The following is a 14,054-nucleotide window of genomic DNA, read 5'->3' as shown; positions in this document are numbered from 1 at the left end:
TCTGTTTGTCTCCACGGCCACATCCTATTCAACGAGGTCCTCAGTGGTCACTTCTGTGAGGTTCATAATAATCTCAGGTGGTCCTAGATCCAGAGGTGCTTCCTCCATTTCATCGTCTTCCATGGCTGCACCGGTGGTGGTCATACTCATGGATGATGTAGACGTTGTACAGGGTCTTGCTGCACCGGTGGTGGCGGTGGTCTCACTTGTAGGTGACATTGAGGGTCTTGATGCACCAGTGGGGACAACACTTGTGGATGACGTAGTAGAGGGTCTGGCTGTAAAATTGCCACGTGTTGCCCTAGGCACAATAAATGGATCCAGAAAAGAATGTGGCAGAAGCTCCAAGGCTGCTGGCCTGAAGCTGCTGACCCAGACCTCTTCTCTTTCTCTGCCCTTCTCTCTCTCTGATACCTGTCCCTGAGTCCTCTCCACTTCCTCCTACACTCTTCTTCTACATAGACATGAACATGATAAGCAGAACCAATACCTAGCATACCTATAGTTATTCGATAGCTATCATGGAGATGTCACCTACTGTACACATAGACATACACACACGGTTATCTGACCAAATTATCAGGGGTACAGTAGTATCTACCATTTCTATTACTATTTATGACATACACACTCACACTCTTTCAAAAATGATTATTTGGTAAAGTCATCAGGGGTTGTAACTAGCATAATTTATTTGAATTTCTTTCACACACACACACACACACACACACACACACACACACACACCTCATTGGCTAGGTTAGCAAGCTAGCTAACTAGCCACATCTAGCACATGCTCACTACTAAACTGACCTGGCAATCCTACTATCGTGAACACTTGTCTCCAAGCACCATTTTTGTTTATGTCCCTGTAGCTGTCAGCAGTTGTGTCAAAAAGACACGGTTTTGAGGATACTGCGAAAATGAGTCTCTCCTCCATGTGTCCGACCGCATGCGACCATCTGCAAAAGTTACCTGCCTCAGTATTGTTGCCTAGCTGCGCAAAATGTTACGTGGCAGTGATGCAATGACGCAGTCGGTGTGTTCGAAGCGTAAGAGTCCAGTGCGTGGCTTCAGGCAGCTAGCGGCGGGCTAGCAGGCTAACAGAAAGGCCTTAGAGGGGCGACGCGACGGAGGAACGTCTGTTGTGGCCTCATTGTGCAGTTACATCAGCGGACGGATCAGCAGGGCTCCGTGTTGTAAACCAGGCCAATTGGCAAAATATGTATAGTGTCCAAAGAAATATGTCCGAAGGGCCTCTTAAGCCAGCTGTCCAATGTGCTTTAGATAGCTAGCAGGCCGCGGATTAGCGTTACGGGGACGTTAGCTGCTATAATTCTAGTTGGGGAAAAAAATATATATATAAAATTAAAAATCGGTTCAGAGCTTGCGGTAGGAATCCGGAGAAGAATAAATCCCGACTAGCTCTGGTTTGAGTCGCGCTGTACAGGCTGGCGAGAGTTGTCCGGGATAAAGGTAGCTGATGACCGCTAGCAAAGGATAGCTGACTGCTAGCTAGTAGCTTCGGAATGTATTCGATGGGCCTCGTAAGCTAACAGTCCGAGTTTATTTTATTTTTTAAATTAAACATGCCATACCAATAAAGGCATTTTAATTAATTATATGAAGAGTGCCTTGGTCCTCTTTTTTAAAAATGTTTTAATAATTTGCATTAAAGATTTGCTTGCAAGCTTGGGGGTTTTGCTTTTGATGTCATTTTGTTTACAATTCGATACATTTTGCTTTCAATTGTTTTTTTATTTCACCGTTAGTAGAAAATATCTACTTTATTTTTCATGTTTACATTTTATTTTAAATTCAATACACGTTGAAGGAAAAAAGGAAACCGCACACTGTTCTTGATAGTATCACTGATATTTAATAAGCTTACGTATCGGCCTAACGGCCTTCGTCAGAGCTTTTCGGCCGATACGTAAGCTTATTAAATATCAGTGATACTATCAAGAACAGTGTGCGGTTTCCTTTTTTCCTTCATCCTGTTTCAACTGTTGCCATGCACCTGCAACAAGATTGCTCAGATGTGCGAGTGCCTTTTGAATCTTGATATTCAATACACATGGCGTGACTATTGGTTTGGAATTTCCCTTATGGTGTGCGTCAGGGAAGGGTGACTCCTACCATATAAAACGTCAAACACCTCTTCTCGCTTTGGTAAGTCAGTTGAGAACAAGTTCTTTTTTTCAACGACGGCATAGGAACAGCGGGTTAACTGCCGTGTTAAGGGGCAGAACGATATTTTTGTACCTTGTAATTCAGTTAAGAACAAATTCTTATTTTCTATGACTGCCTAGGAACAGCGGGTTAACTGCCGTGTTCAGGGGCAGAACAACAGATTTGTTTTTAACTTGTCAGCTCGGGGATTCGATTTTGCATCCTTCCACTTATTTAACTAGATAAATCGTGAGCTAAACTGTCCACAGACGTGATCTTACAACTCGCTCTGGGGAATTCCACGCTGTGATACATTTTACAATCAAAAGATTAATATACACGGATATTCTTAAAGTCAAACGATTGGGTTGAATGCAATTTTGGAACCTAACGATATGGAAAACAAACGAACAAACGAGTTACTTATTGAGAAAAATACATTGGCGGAAAACGAAGACCAGCCAATGGACCTCCCAAATCAAGAAGAAAACGAATTATGTGATACATTTTACAGTTTACAAAAAAAAGTTTGCAATCCAAAGATTAATGCTAAATATACATGGGCATTCTTAAAGTCAACTGCTGATGTGTTTGTTGCAATTTCGGAACCTAACAATATAGAGAATATGGAAAACACACCTCTTATTAGTCATACCGAAGAGTTACTTCTTGAGGAAGTGAAAATAATGTTGGAAAACGAAGAGCAATCGCAAAATACAACATTTTCTATGTATTCGCTCAACGCTCCTTCGCAAATTACAGGTCATAAAATAACGGATTTAGCAGAACTGAACAAGTATGGCATAACAACGATGTTTACGGATTGTCCGACGGAAAACCAAAACATCCCAAAACATTTTGAAAAGGTTTCTGAATTTCTCGACAAGTTCTACTCATTACAAACAAAAGGTTGCAAGCAAAAGTTTGATACGCAACATGCATGGGCATTTATCGAGTCACCTTGTGGCGGAGAACCGGTTTTTGTTGGTTTATTTAAATTAGAAGATTGCAAGAAGATGGGCAAGGACAAACATATTCATACCGAAAAGTTACTTCTTGAGGAAGTAAAACAAATATTGAAAAACAATGAGAAATTGCGAAATACTCAATTGTTTATCTATACGCTCAACTCTCCTTGTTTGCGAAATTCAGGTCATGAGTCATGCATGGATTTACTGATTAAGGATTCAGCAGAACTGTACAAATCTTATGGTATAAAAACTATTGTTGGATATAGCAAATGGTACGGTTCGACTGGACAGGTGACAACCTTTATAGATCGATATATCAGCTCATTCAATCACTTTAATTTGATAATTAGTAGTTCTAATTATGAAAACTATTGTGATGAATTTGTCACTATCACTGAGCATAAGAAAAGCCATGACTCTAAATCTAATTTTGAAGACAGAGAACTTCCCAAGCAACTTTATATTTCGAGTAAACAATTTCTGCCCAACATTTCAGAAGTACCTTTCAGATTGAAAACGTTTAAAGACATCCATAAGCGTGTGACAAATAAATTTATGTCAATTAGCAATTATCATAAAAAAGATTTGAAAACCGGTAAGAAAGAGAAAAGTCTTGACCTAGATTTTTCCATACCCCATTTTGGAACTCATAATCAATTCCAAAAAGTTGGAGAGTCTCTAGCTGAACATTTTGACTTGGTAAAACACCTTGGTGGTAACTTATATCAATCTAAAGTACATTTAAAAAAATGGTGGACTAAAACGATTGCGGACGAATATACTACTTTTCTTCGAGAAGACATTAATAGACGACTTAGTGAAGATAAACACAGAATCGCAGTCCTCGATCACATCAAGAAAAACACTGCAGAATATTTACAGTTTTGTCACTTACCACTAAACCCTTTCCACAAACTATTTAATTAATACATGCAGCGTATTCATTTGAGGTTGTGAGCTAAAGATTATTTAATATATATTTGAATAAATCTAATTGTTAGCCGATGTTAATGCGAGTGTAGCGAAATGCTTGTGCTTCTAGTAATCTAACAAATTCACAACTGCCTGTAAAGGGATGAATAGAATATGTACATATCATATAGCTGGAAATGATAATGTCTCCACTCTCCCTATGGTTTTTGCTGTACTGTAAACATGCTTAAATACTAATAAAAATATATAATTGATAGTGTTTGTTTCCTCATTTTGTGCCATATGTGGATTTTATTGTATATAATGTCATTTCTAAATAAAATTGGTACTCCAATTTTGGTGGGGGGGCAACAACAAAAAAGTTACCTATCAATGCCATTTTTTCAAGTGCAGTCGTGGCCAAAAGTTGAATGACACAAATATTCATTTTCACAAAGTCTGCTGCCTCAGTGTCTTTAGATATTTTTGTCAGATGTTACTCTGGAATACTGAAGTATAATTACAAGCATTTCATAAGTGTCAAAGGCTTTTGATGACAATCACATGAAGTTGATGCAAAGAGTCAATATTTGCAGTGTTGACCCTTCTTTTTCAAGACCTCTGCAATCCGCCCTGGCATGCTGTCAATTAACTTCTGGGCCACATCCTGACTGATGGCAGTCCATTGTTGCATAATCAATGCTTGGAGTTTGTGGGTTTTTGTTTGTCCACCCGCCTCTTGAGGATTGACCACAAGTTCTCAATGGGATTAAGGTCAGGGGAGATTCCTGGCCATGGACCCAAAATATTGATGTTTTGTTCCCCGAGCCACTTGGTTATCACTTTTGCCTTATGGCAAGCTGCTCCATCATGTTGGAAAAGGCATTGTTCGTCACAACTGTTCCTGGATGGTTGGGAGAAGTTGCTCTCGGAGGATGTGTTGGTACCATTCTTTATTCGTGGCTGTGTTCTTAGGCAAATTGTGAGTGAGCCCACTCCCTTGGCTGAGAAGCAACCCCACACATGAATGGTCTCAGGATGCTTTACTGTTGGCATGACACAGGACTGATGGTAGCGCTCACCTTGTCTTCTCCGGACAAGCTTTTTTCCGGATGCCCCAAACAATCGGAAAGGGGATTCATCAGAGAAAATGACTTTACCCCAGTCCTCAGCAGTCCAATCCCTGTACCATTTGCAGAATCAGTCTGTCCCTGATGTTTTTCCTGGAGAGAAGTGGCTTCTTTGCTGCCCTTCTTGACACCAGGCCATTCTCAAAGTCTTCGCCTCACTGTGCGTGCAGATGCACTCACACCTGCCTGCTGACATTCCTGAGCAAGCTCTGTACTGGTGGTGCCCCGATCCCGCAGCTGAATCAACTTTAGGAGACGGTCCTGGTGCTTGCTGGACCCTGAAGCCTTCTTCACAACAATTGAACCGCTCTCCTTGAAGTTCTTGATGAGCCGATAACAGGTTGATTTAGGTGCAATATCCTTGCCTGTGAAGCCCTTTTTGTGCAAAGCAATGATGACGGCACGTTTCCTTGCAGGTAACCATGGTTGACAGTAAGCACCACCCTCCTTTTGAAGCTTCCAGTCTGTTCTTTGAACTCAATCAGCATGACAGAGTGATCTCCAGCCTTGTAAACACTCACACCTGTGTTAACGAGAGAATCACTGACATGATGTCTGCTGGTCCTTTTGTGGCAGTGCTGAAATGCAGTGGAAATGTTTTTGGGGGATTCAGTTCATTTGCATGGCAAAGAGGGACTTTGCAATTCATCTGATCACTCTTCATAACATTCTGGAGTATATGCAAATTGCCATCATACAAACTGAGGCAGCAGACTTTGAAAATTAATATTTGTGTCATTCTCAAAACTTTTGGCCACGACTGTAGAAAGGAGCAGTCACGCTTCAGTAACTGTCAAGGGAAGTTCTAGAAATAGTTTGCTAAAAAGCTGTTTCTTTTTGGCAATTGTAAAGAAACTATTACACTTCGGCATGTACTTCATTGTTACCAAGAAATTATTTGAAAATCTATTGAAATAAAAACAGCTGCATTGGGCCTAGAATAGAATTTCACTGAATTACTAGTTATTGGCAATAAGGTAATACATAATTGAAAACGCATAATAGATAAAGATTTATTTTCTTTATTAGTAGCATTGTTATTGGTATATGACTGTCATTCAGTCCATGTTAAATACCATTATCTCAGCACAGAAACATCTTGTCCTTTATAACAGTGGAGTATTAACAGTTGGCACAAAATATATTCATGTAGAATATTCTCTCACAATGAGAGTTCCTGTACACAATAACACTGATACCAAACGCATAACAATAAATCAACAAATATTACAAAATAATATGAACACTGGTTAAATAATGTCGCCATGACAGCAAGAATGTGTTTACAGTGTGTGCCATCTTTTCTTCAGTGCAAACTGTAGCAAAACAGAATAGAAAAAAGGAATTGCCATGTTGCCGTGGATAAGGTAACCAGCCTGATAGTAAGGGAAGAACAGACAGGTTGGGACTACATGACTTCAGTTGGGTAGTTACCAAACACACCATGTCAGAATACCTGGCTGAGGAATTCCCCTTCTCTACTGAGCAATGTCCTACAGGACTGGGACAAGGAAATCAACTGTTATTTGGCTATCACTGACCAATTAAAATGCCTCTTGTTGAGATAGAAGAGAGCGAGAAATTCAGAAGAGATTAAAAACACACAAGTAGCACTCTTCACAGCATAATGCCTTACAGAGGGGCTGAGGTGCCTCCTCTTAAGGAAATGCAATATGATTTGTCCAATAAGATTTCAGACCAAATTCCAAAAGAAATAAAAAATAAAAATCTAGTTTTAAAAAGCGGGGGAAAAAACAAACCTGTATTCAAGAACAGAGTGATAAGGCAAGCAAACTCATACAGCCAGAAAATGACTATGTACATACAGTGTGTACATGTAAGTACCCCTGCAGTCACGTCAGTAGTTTTAAAACGGTTGTGTCTCCCCCTACTGGTTCGAAGCAGTGTCACAATTCAGACAGCGGCAACACACAAATGCAGTAGTCTCATGCATTCAATTACAGAGCGCTCCAAATAAACCCTGCCCAAAGCAAGGGCATGTCCCACAAAAAACAACCCCTAACGCACACCCAATCCACAATCAACCCCTTAGGTTCCAACCCAAGACACACACTAGATTTGAGAGAAGCACATGGTGGAAACTCAACGTAGCCTACAAGGAAGCTAGGTGGAGTTCTTATCACATCGTTTTTAGCTAAATCCATGCAATCCTTTGCAACCTACCAGCGTACCAGCAGCACCTAGGGGAGATTGACAATAAGTGTCTGAAGGTAGATTTCAGACAAGGCAATAGTTTCTAAGGGGCAATGATTAGGTGCCTTGACAGAGTCTAAGTACCCTGCCTGCCCAACCAGTATGCTATGGATGGATGAATGTCTATGTCTTTCTGAAGTAAAACACTAGCAGAGCACATCCCTTTAACAGCTTTAGACCCTATTGGGAGACAACGTTACTGATCCAACTAAGATGTAATAACTTGTCCACAGCATCCTATCTAACAGGGTAAGACAGTTTCCACCATGTTTGAGGAGGCTACAGTCAGAGATGACACATTAAGAGGATATGCTAGCAGAGCTGCTCTCCTTATGGTTCAGAGAAACAATGATATGAACCAGACCCTAGATTAACACAGATCTGAGCCTGTATACATAAAGCGTCTCAGAGTAAAGGGCTGAACCCATTCAGGAATAGAAGTGAAAACACAGGACAAAATACTGTCTAGTGACAGTCATACATTATACAATACCTAGTGTGACAGTCCATATATTATACAATAGTAGTAGATCCCTCAGATATTTGCCCTGTCAGACCAAGACTTAGCTAAGCCAGGCTCACCTGAAGGTCTCCCTAATAGGGCACTACACCACCCTGACACAGCCAGCTCTGATAATATAAACACATTGAAACAAGACAGAGATCCATAGTGGTGTTTCATAATGTAGCCTGGTATCAACAGAGCATTAACATTAGCTTGGTGACCACTAAGCCACTCTTACATCCTATAAGCCAGTCAATTTAGAGTAAACAAAAATAACCCTAAGCACAAGTCTAACAAAGTTATATTAATTGTTGGTTGTCTGTACTGTTTAGCTATGCTATGAGCTGCAGTTTAAGACCTTGTGGATGGTTACGTTATTATACGTGGTCAGAGAACTGTCATTCTGTCTCTATGCAGTTGGGACAACAGAAGCTTGGTCATGTTCCAAAAATACACACACACACACACAGTCAGACAGAAAAGGTAATGATGCCTGAAGCTGTGTGTCTTTCCGCTGGACCGTTCTGAGCGGAGTGAGGGTAGAGCTGTCCAGAGGGAGAGGAGAGAGAGAACAAACGGATCTCTTCATCTCTCTGTGGGCGCGTGACCAAGTGTTCATCAGTCTACTGCTCCATTACAGTAGAGTGAATGATATGGGTAACCATGGCATCGGCTTAACACTGTTAGAGATAAGTGCTCCCAGAATGTCCTCTGCCTTCCAGAGATCACATGACCCCGTCTATGTAGTCAGACAGACTGCCCAAAAAGGACAGAGACCTGCTCTGTGGACTACTGCTACAATGGTGAGACTGTAGTCTCTATAGTAGGGACATGTTGAGTAGAGGCCAGTTAGGCCAGGACAACAACAATTATCCTTTGGCGCCCATCCCTCTCTACTCTCTTCCCTCCCTGATCTCTCCTTCACACATGCCTAGTCCACTAGTCTACCTTTCCATTCATGGCAGCCCCCAGCTACCCTCCAATAGAGTTACCATACTCTGACTGGAACGTACGTTTATAGAGAATGCATCTCCAATAAACCAGCGGGGATCTCCTGCTAAGAGGCAAAGCCCTAGCATAGTGAGGGAGGTGGAGAGCCATGGTAGATGCCCTAGCATAGTGAGGGAGGTGGAGAGCCATGGTAGATGCCCTAGCATAGTGAGGGAGGTGGAGAGCCATGGTAGATGCCCTAGCATAGTGAGGGAGGTGGAGAGCCATGGTAGATGCCCTAGCATAGTGAGGGAGGTGGAGAGCCATGGTAGATGCCCTAGCATAGTGAGGGAGGTGGAGAGCCATGGTAGATGCCCAAGCATAGTGAGGGAGGTGGAGAGCCATGGTAGATGCCCTAGCATAGTGAGGGAGGTGGAGAGCCATGGTAGATGCCCTAGCATAGTGAGGGAGGTGGAGAGCCATGGTAGATGCCCTAGCATAGTGAGGGAGGTGGAGAGCCATGGTAGATGCCCTAGCATAGTGAGGGAGGTGGAGAGCCATGGTAGATGCCCTAGCATAGTGAGGGAGGTGGAGAGCCATGGTAGATGCCCTAGCATAGTGAGGGAGGTGGAGAGCCATGGTAGATGCCCTAGGATAGTGAGGGAGGTGGAGATTCGTGATGGATGCCCTATGCTCCCAAGAGGATTATGACATGTCAGTCTAGTGTGGGGCCTTGGATGGCCTGGGAGGGACCCAACACAGAGGGCTATTAACTGTACAGCAGGAAGGAAGCAACTCTTTTTCAGTCCAGATAACAGGCCATCACTGAAACACACACACACTGAGGTTAATGACTATAAAACCTAGAATATGTAAGCAGCAGGCTAAATAAAACAAGTGTTGTTGACATGAAGCTGGCCATCTACAGTAGAACTAAGCCTGCTGGCCATCTACAGTAGAACTAAACCTGTGAGTTGACATGAAGCTGGCCATCTACAGTAGAACTAAGCCTGCTGGCCATCTACAGTAGAACTAAACCTGCGAGTTGACATGAAGCTGGCCATCTACAGTAGAACTAAGCCTGCTGGCCATCTACAGTAGAACAAAACCTGTGAGTTGACATGAAGCTGGCCATCTACAGTAGAACTAAGCCTGCTGGCCATCTACAGTAGAACTAAACCTGCGAGTTGTGCTTAACCGGCGAGGGTGACACTCCAGAGGTCCGTGTGTGTGTGTGGACTGGAGACAGAGAGGGCCTGTTACATGGCTGTAGTGGTGTGCAGTAAGGTGTAGATGGGGTCAGTAGATACAGATATCATGGTGACTCAGCGTTGTTGCTGGCTGTAGCTGTGGTGGTTGTCTTCTTCTTTGGTGTCTTTTTCACCGTCTTAGTCGTAGTCTGAAAGGAGGAAGAGAGGAGAGGGGGAAGAGAGATGGGAAAAAGTGAGTTGACACCAGAGGAAATGAGAGAAGTAGAATCTAAAAAGGAGAGAGAGAGAGAGAGATGTTCGGGAAATAACAGACGGGCTTATTGTGCCCTACGTGGGTAGACTTCTCAGTCAAACGAGTCGTTTCACAACCTACACACTGCATTCCCGAATTAGTCCATGGCGTGCACACACAAATCTTCTGGTACAGTGTACATAACTCATTACTGATGCTACAGACAGCAGTCCCATATTATTGAGCTGTATATAACCCTGTGTAGACTATGTTACATAATGTGTACATCAACATGCTTCTATCACAGCATCTCTTCCATGGGAGCACATCTGATGTAGACTGCTTTAAATACCCCAGGCATGTCTGTACTGGAGTAGATGAGGTTGCCCTTACAGACTGATGCAAGGTCAGTTTAGCATCTCCCTCTATGGATAAAATAAGGACTGAGGGAGGGTAAGCTGATCCTGGAACGGTGTACAGCGCAGCTTCTACACAGCTGCTGGAGAAGGCGAGAGTGAGGAGCGGATATTCATATGAGATAATATAGAGTATTTCTATTGGAGGAGGATTATACAGTAAAACTGTGGGTGTGTCTGACTTGCACCCACCCACCCTGCATATTTAGACACAGTAGTAGTTAGAGGGGGATGAGACTGCATTAGCTTCCTCTTTTACCGTGAGTTAGTGTTGTTACTCCTAGACAGAGTGGTGTGAGAGCTTTTCCTTTTTTGATGTAAATATTATACACATTCACACAATACTGGCACACACACTCTGTGCACTTAAAATGATATATATTCTGACTCACCTCCTTAGTGTAGAAGAAGCAGTCACTCTCCTGTCAGAATGCATTAGCCCTAGTCCAGCTCCATTGTGTGTGTGTTTAAATATACTTGTGAGGACCAAAAGTCCTCACAAGAATAATGAACAAACAAAAAGTTGACCAACTGGGGACATTTTGAAAGTCCCCACAAGGTCAAATGCTATTTCTAGAGAGTTTAAGGTTAAGGTTAGAATTAGTGTTAGGAGCTAGGGTTAGGTTTTGGTTATAGGTTAGGTGTTGGGGTTAGGTTTAGGGTTAAGGGTTAGAGTTAGGTTTAGGAACTAGGTTTATGGTAAGGTTTGGTTTAGGGTAAGGGTGGGTTTAGGGTTAAGGTTAGGTTTTGGGGTTAAGGTATTTTATTGGTCACGTACACATGGTTAGAAGATGTTATTGCGAGTGTAGCAAAATGCTTGTGCTTCTAGTTCCGACATCTAACAAGTAATATCTAACAATTCCACAAGAAATAACTAATACAACCATCTAAGTAAAGGAATGGAATAAGAATGTATAAATATATGGATGAGTAATGTCAGAGCGGCATAGGCTACGATGCAACTGATAGTATAGAATACACTATATACATATGAGATGAGTAATGCAAGATATGTAAACATTGTTAAAGTGACTAGTGTTCTGAATATAGGCAGCAGCCTCTGCTAGTGATGGCTGTTTAACAGTCTGATGTACTGTTCTGCACTCAGTTTGTCCGTGACGTGTACGCCGAGGAACTTAGAAACTTTCCACCTTCTCCACTGCAGTCCCATCAACGTGGATAGGGGGGTGCTCCCTCTGCTGTTTCCTGAAGTCCACGATCATCTCCTTTGTTTTGTTGACGTTGAGTGAGGTTATTTTCCTGACACCACACTCCTAGAGCCATCACCTCCTCCCTGTAGGTTGTCTCGTCGTTGTTGGTAATCAAGCCTAGTACTGTTGCGTCATCTGCAAACTTGATGATTGAGTTGGAGGCGTGCATGGCCACTCAGTCAGGGAGTACAGGAGGGGGCTGTGCACGCACCCTTGTGGCGCCCCAGTGTTGAGGATCAGCGAAGTGGAGATGTTGTTTCCTACCTTCACCACCTGGGGACGGCCCACCAATTGCACAGAGCAGGGTTGAGACCCAGGGCTTCAAGCTTGATGATTAGCTTGGAGGTTACTATTGTGTTGATGGCTGAGCTGTAGTCAATGAACTGCATTCTTACATAGGTATTCCTCTTGTCCAGGTGGGATAGGGCAGTGTGCATTATGATGGCGATTGCATCGTCTGTGGACCTATTGGGGCGGTAAGCAAATTGAAGTGGGTCTAGATGACAGGTGGAGATATGATCCTTGACTCTCAAAGCACTTCATGATGACGGAAGTGAGTGCTATGGGGCAAAGGTCATTTAATTCAGTTACCATAGCTTTCTTGGGTACGGGAACAATGGGGGACAACAGACTGGGATAGGGAGAGATTGAATATGTCCATAAACACTCCAGCCAGCTGGTCTGAGCATGCTCTGAGGAAGCTGCTTGGGATGCCATCTGGGCCGGCAGCCTTGCGAAATGAAATCGTGGTCAGATTTTCTGAAAGTAGGGTGGGGGAGGGCCTTGTATGCATCCCGGAAGTTTGAGTAACAACGGTCCAGTATTTTTTCCAGTGCGAGTGCTACTGATAGATAGAATTTAGGTAACCTTTTCCTCAAATTTGCTTTGTTAAAATCCCCACTTACAATAAACGCAACCTCAGGAAATATGGTGTCAGTTTGCATAAAGTCCTTGAAGGCAGTCGTGGTATCGGCTTGAGGGGGGATATACATGGCTGTGAAAATAACCAAAGAGATTTCTCTTGGGAGATAATATGGTCGGCATTTGATTGTGAGGAATTCTAGGTCAGGTGAACAAAAGGACTTGAGTTCCTGCATGTTGTTACAATTACACCATGAGTCATTAATCTTGAAACATACACTTCTCCTTCCCGGAGAGATGTTTATTCCTGTCGGGCGCAATGCACTGAGAATCCAGGTGGCTGTACTGATTCCAACAGCATATCCCAAGAGAGCCAAGTTTCCATGAAACAGAGTTTGTTACAATCCCTGATGTCTCTCTGAAAAGCAATCCTTGCCCTGATCTCTTCAACTTTGTTATTTAGGGACTGGACATTAGTGAGTAATATACTCGGAAGTTGTGGGTGGTGTGTGTGCCTCCTAAGTCTGACGAGAAGACCACTCCGACTCCCTCTCCTCCAGCGCCGTTGTTTTGGGTCGGCCTCTGGGATCAGTTCAAATGCCCTAGGGGGTGCGAAGGAAGGGTCCGCTTCGGGAAAGTCATATTCCTGGTCGTAGTGCTGGTAAGTTGACGCCGCTCTGATATCCAATAGTTTTTCCCGGCTGTATGTAATAACACGTAAGATTTTCTGGGCTAACAATGTAATAAATACATAAAAAAACAAAATACGGCAAAGTTTCCTTAGGACTAGAAGCAATGTAGCCCTCTCTGTCGGCGCCATTTTCATAGGGTTAGGGAAGATAGAATTCAGTCCCATTCAAAATCCTGTGTCCCCACAAGGTTAGTTATACAAGATTGTGTGTGTGTGTGTGCCCGTACCTCTGTCTTGGCGGTGGAGGGTTTCTTGTTTGCCTTGACGCTGGCTGTGCGTTTCACAGGGACCTTCTCCACGATGTCCTCATCAGAATGCTCTGTGGTGATGCTCCTGGTGTCTGATTGGTCCGAGCTGTGCTGCGATGATTCATCGAGATGAGGAGCCGCAGATGAGGAACGAGCTGTGGGATTGGACAGTGGGATTGTGGGCTGTCATTACGAGAGGGATTGTGGGCTGTCATTATGAGTGAAATCACATTTCCACTAGTGGGTCAGGTTTCTAGGTTCTCCTATCAGACACATGGGGAGAAACTAAATTGCTTCCTCGCATCCCATCTCCTTACCCTCTTTCTCAGAACCTATTGGATGAGAAGGTC

At 43.1% G+C, this 14,054-nt stretch overlaps 1 protein-coding gene across 1 annotated transcript in view; it reads right to left on the bottom strand.

Moving 5' to 3' along the window:
- Positions 1-6,189: 6,189 nt before the first annotated feature.
- The window catches only part of LOC115205427 (receptor expression-enhancing protein 2), a 34,713-nt gene continuing 26,848 nt past the window's right edge, over positions 6,190-14,054 (bottom strand). The window contains exons 7-8 of the mRNA XM_029771400.1: positions 13,684-13,859; positions 6,190-10,233 (exon numbers count right to left, since the gene is read on the bottom strand). Of these exons, the coding sequence (XP_029627260.1) occupies positions 10,150-10,233; positions 13,684-13,859 (260 nt within the window). The 3' untranslated portion in view covers positions 6,190-10,149. The remainder of the gene's footprint in view (positions 10,234-13,683; positions 13,860-14,054) is intronic.

The sequence above is a fragment of the Salmo trutta genome, chromosome 13 (assembly GCF_901001165.1).
Source record: "Salmo trutta chromosome 13, fSalTru1.1, whole genome shotgun sequence".
NCBI classification, from domain to species: domain Eukaryota; kingdom Metazoa; phylum Chordata; class Actinopteri; order Salmoniformes; family Salmonidae; genus Salmo; species Salmo trutta.
Note: the sequence above shows the minus strand (reverse complement) of the source record. Positions and strands in the feature narration are given on the sequence as shown.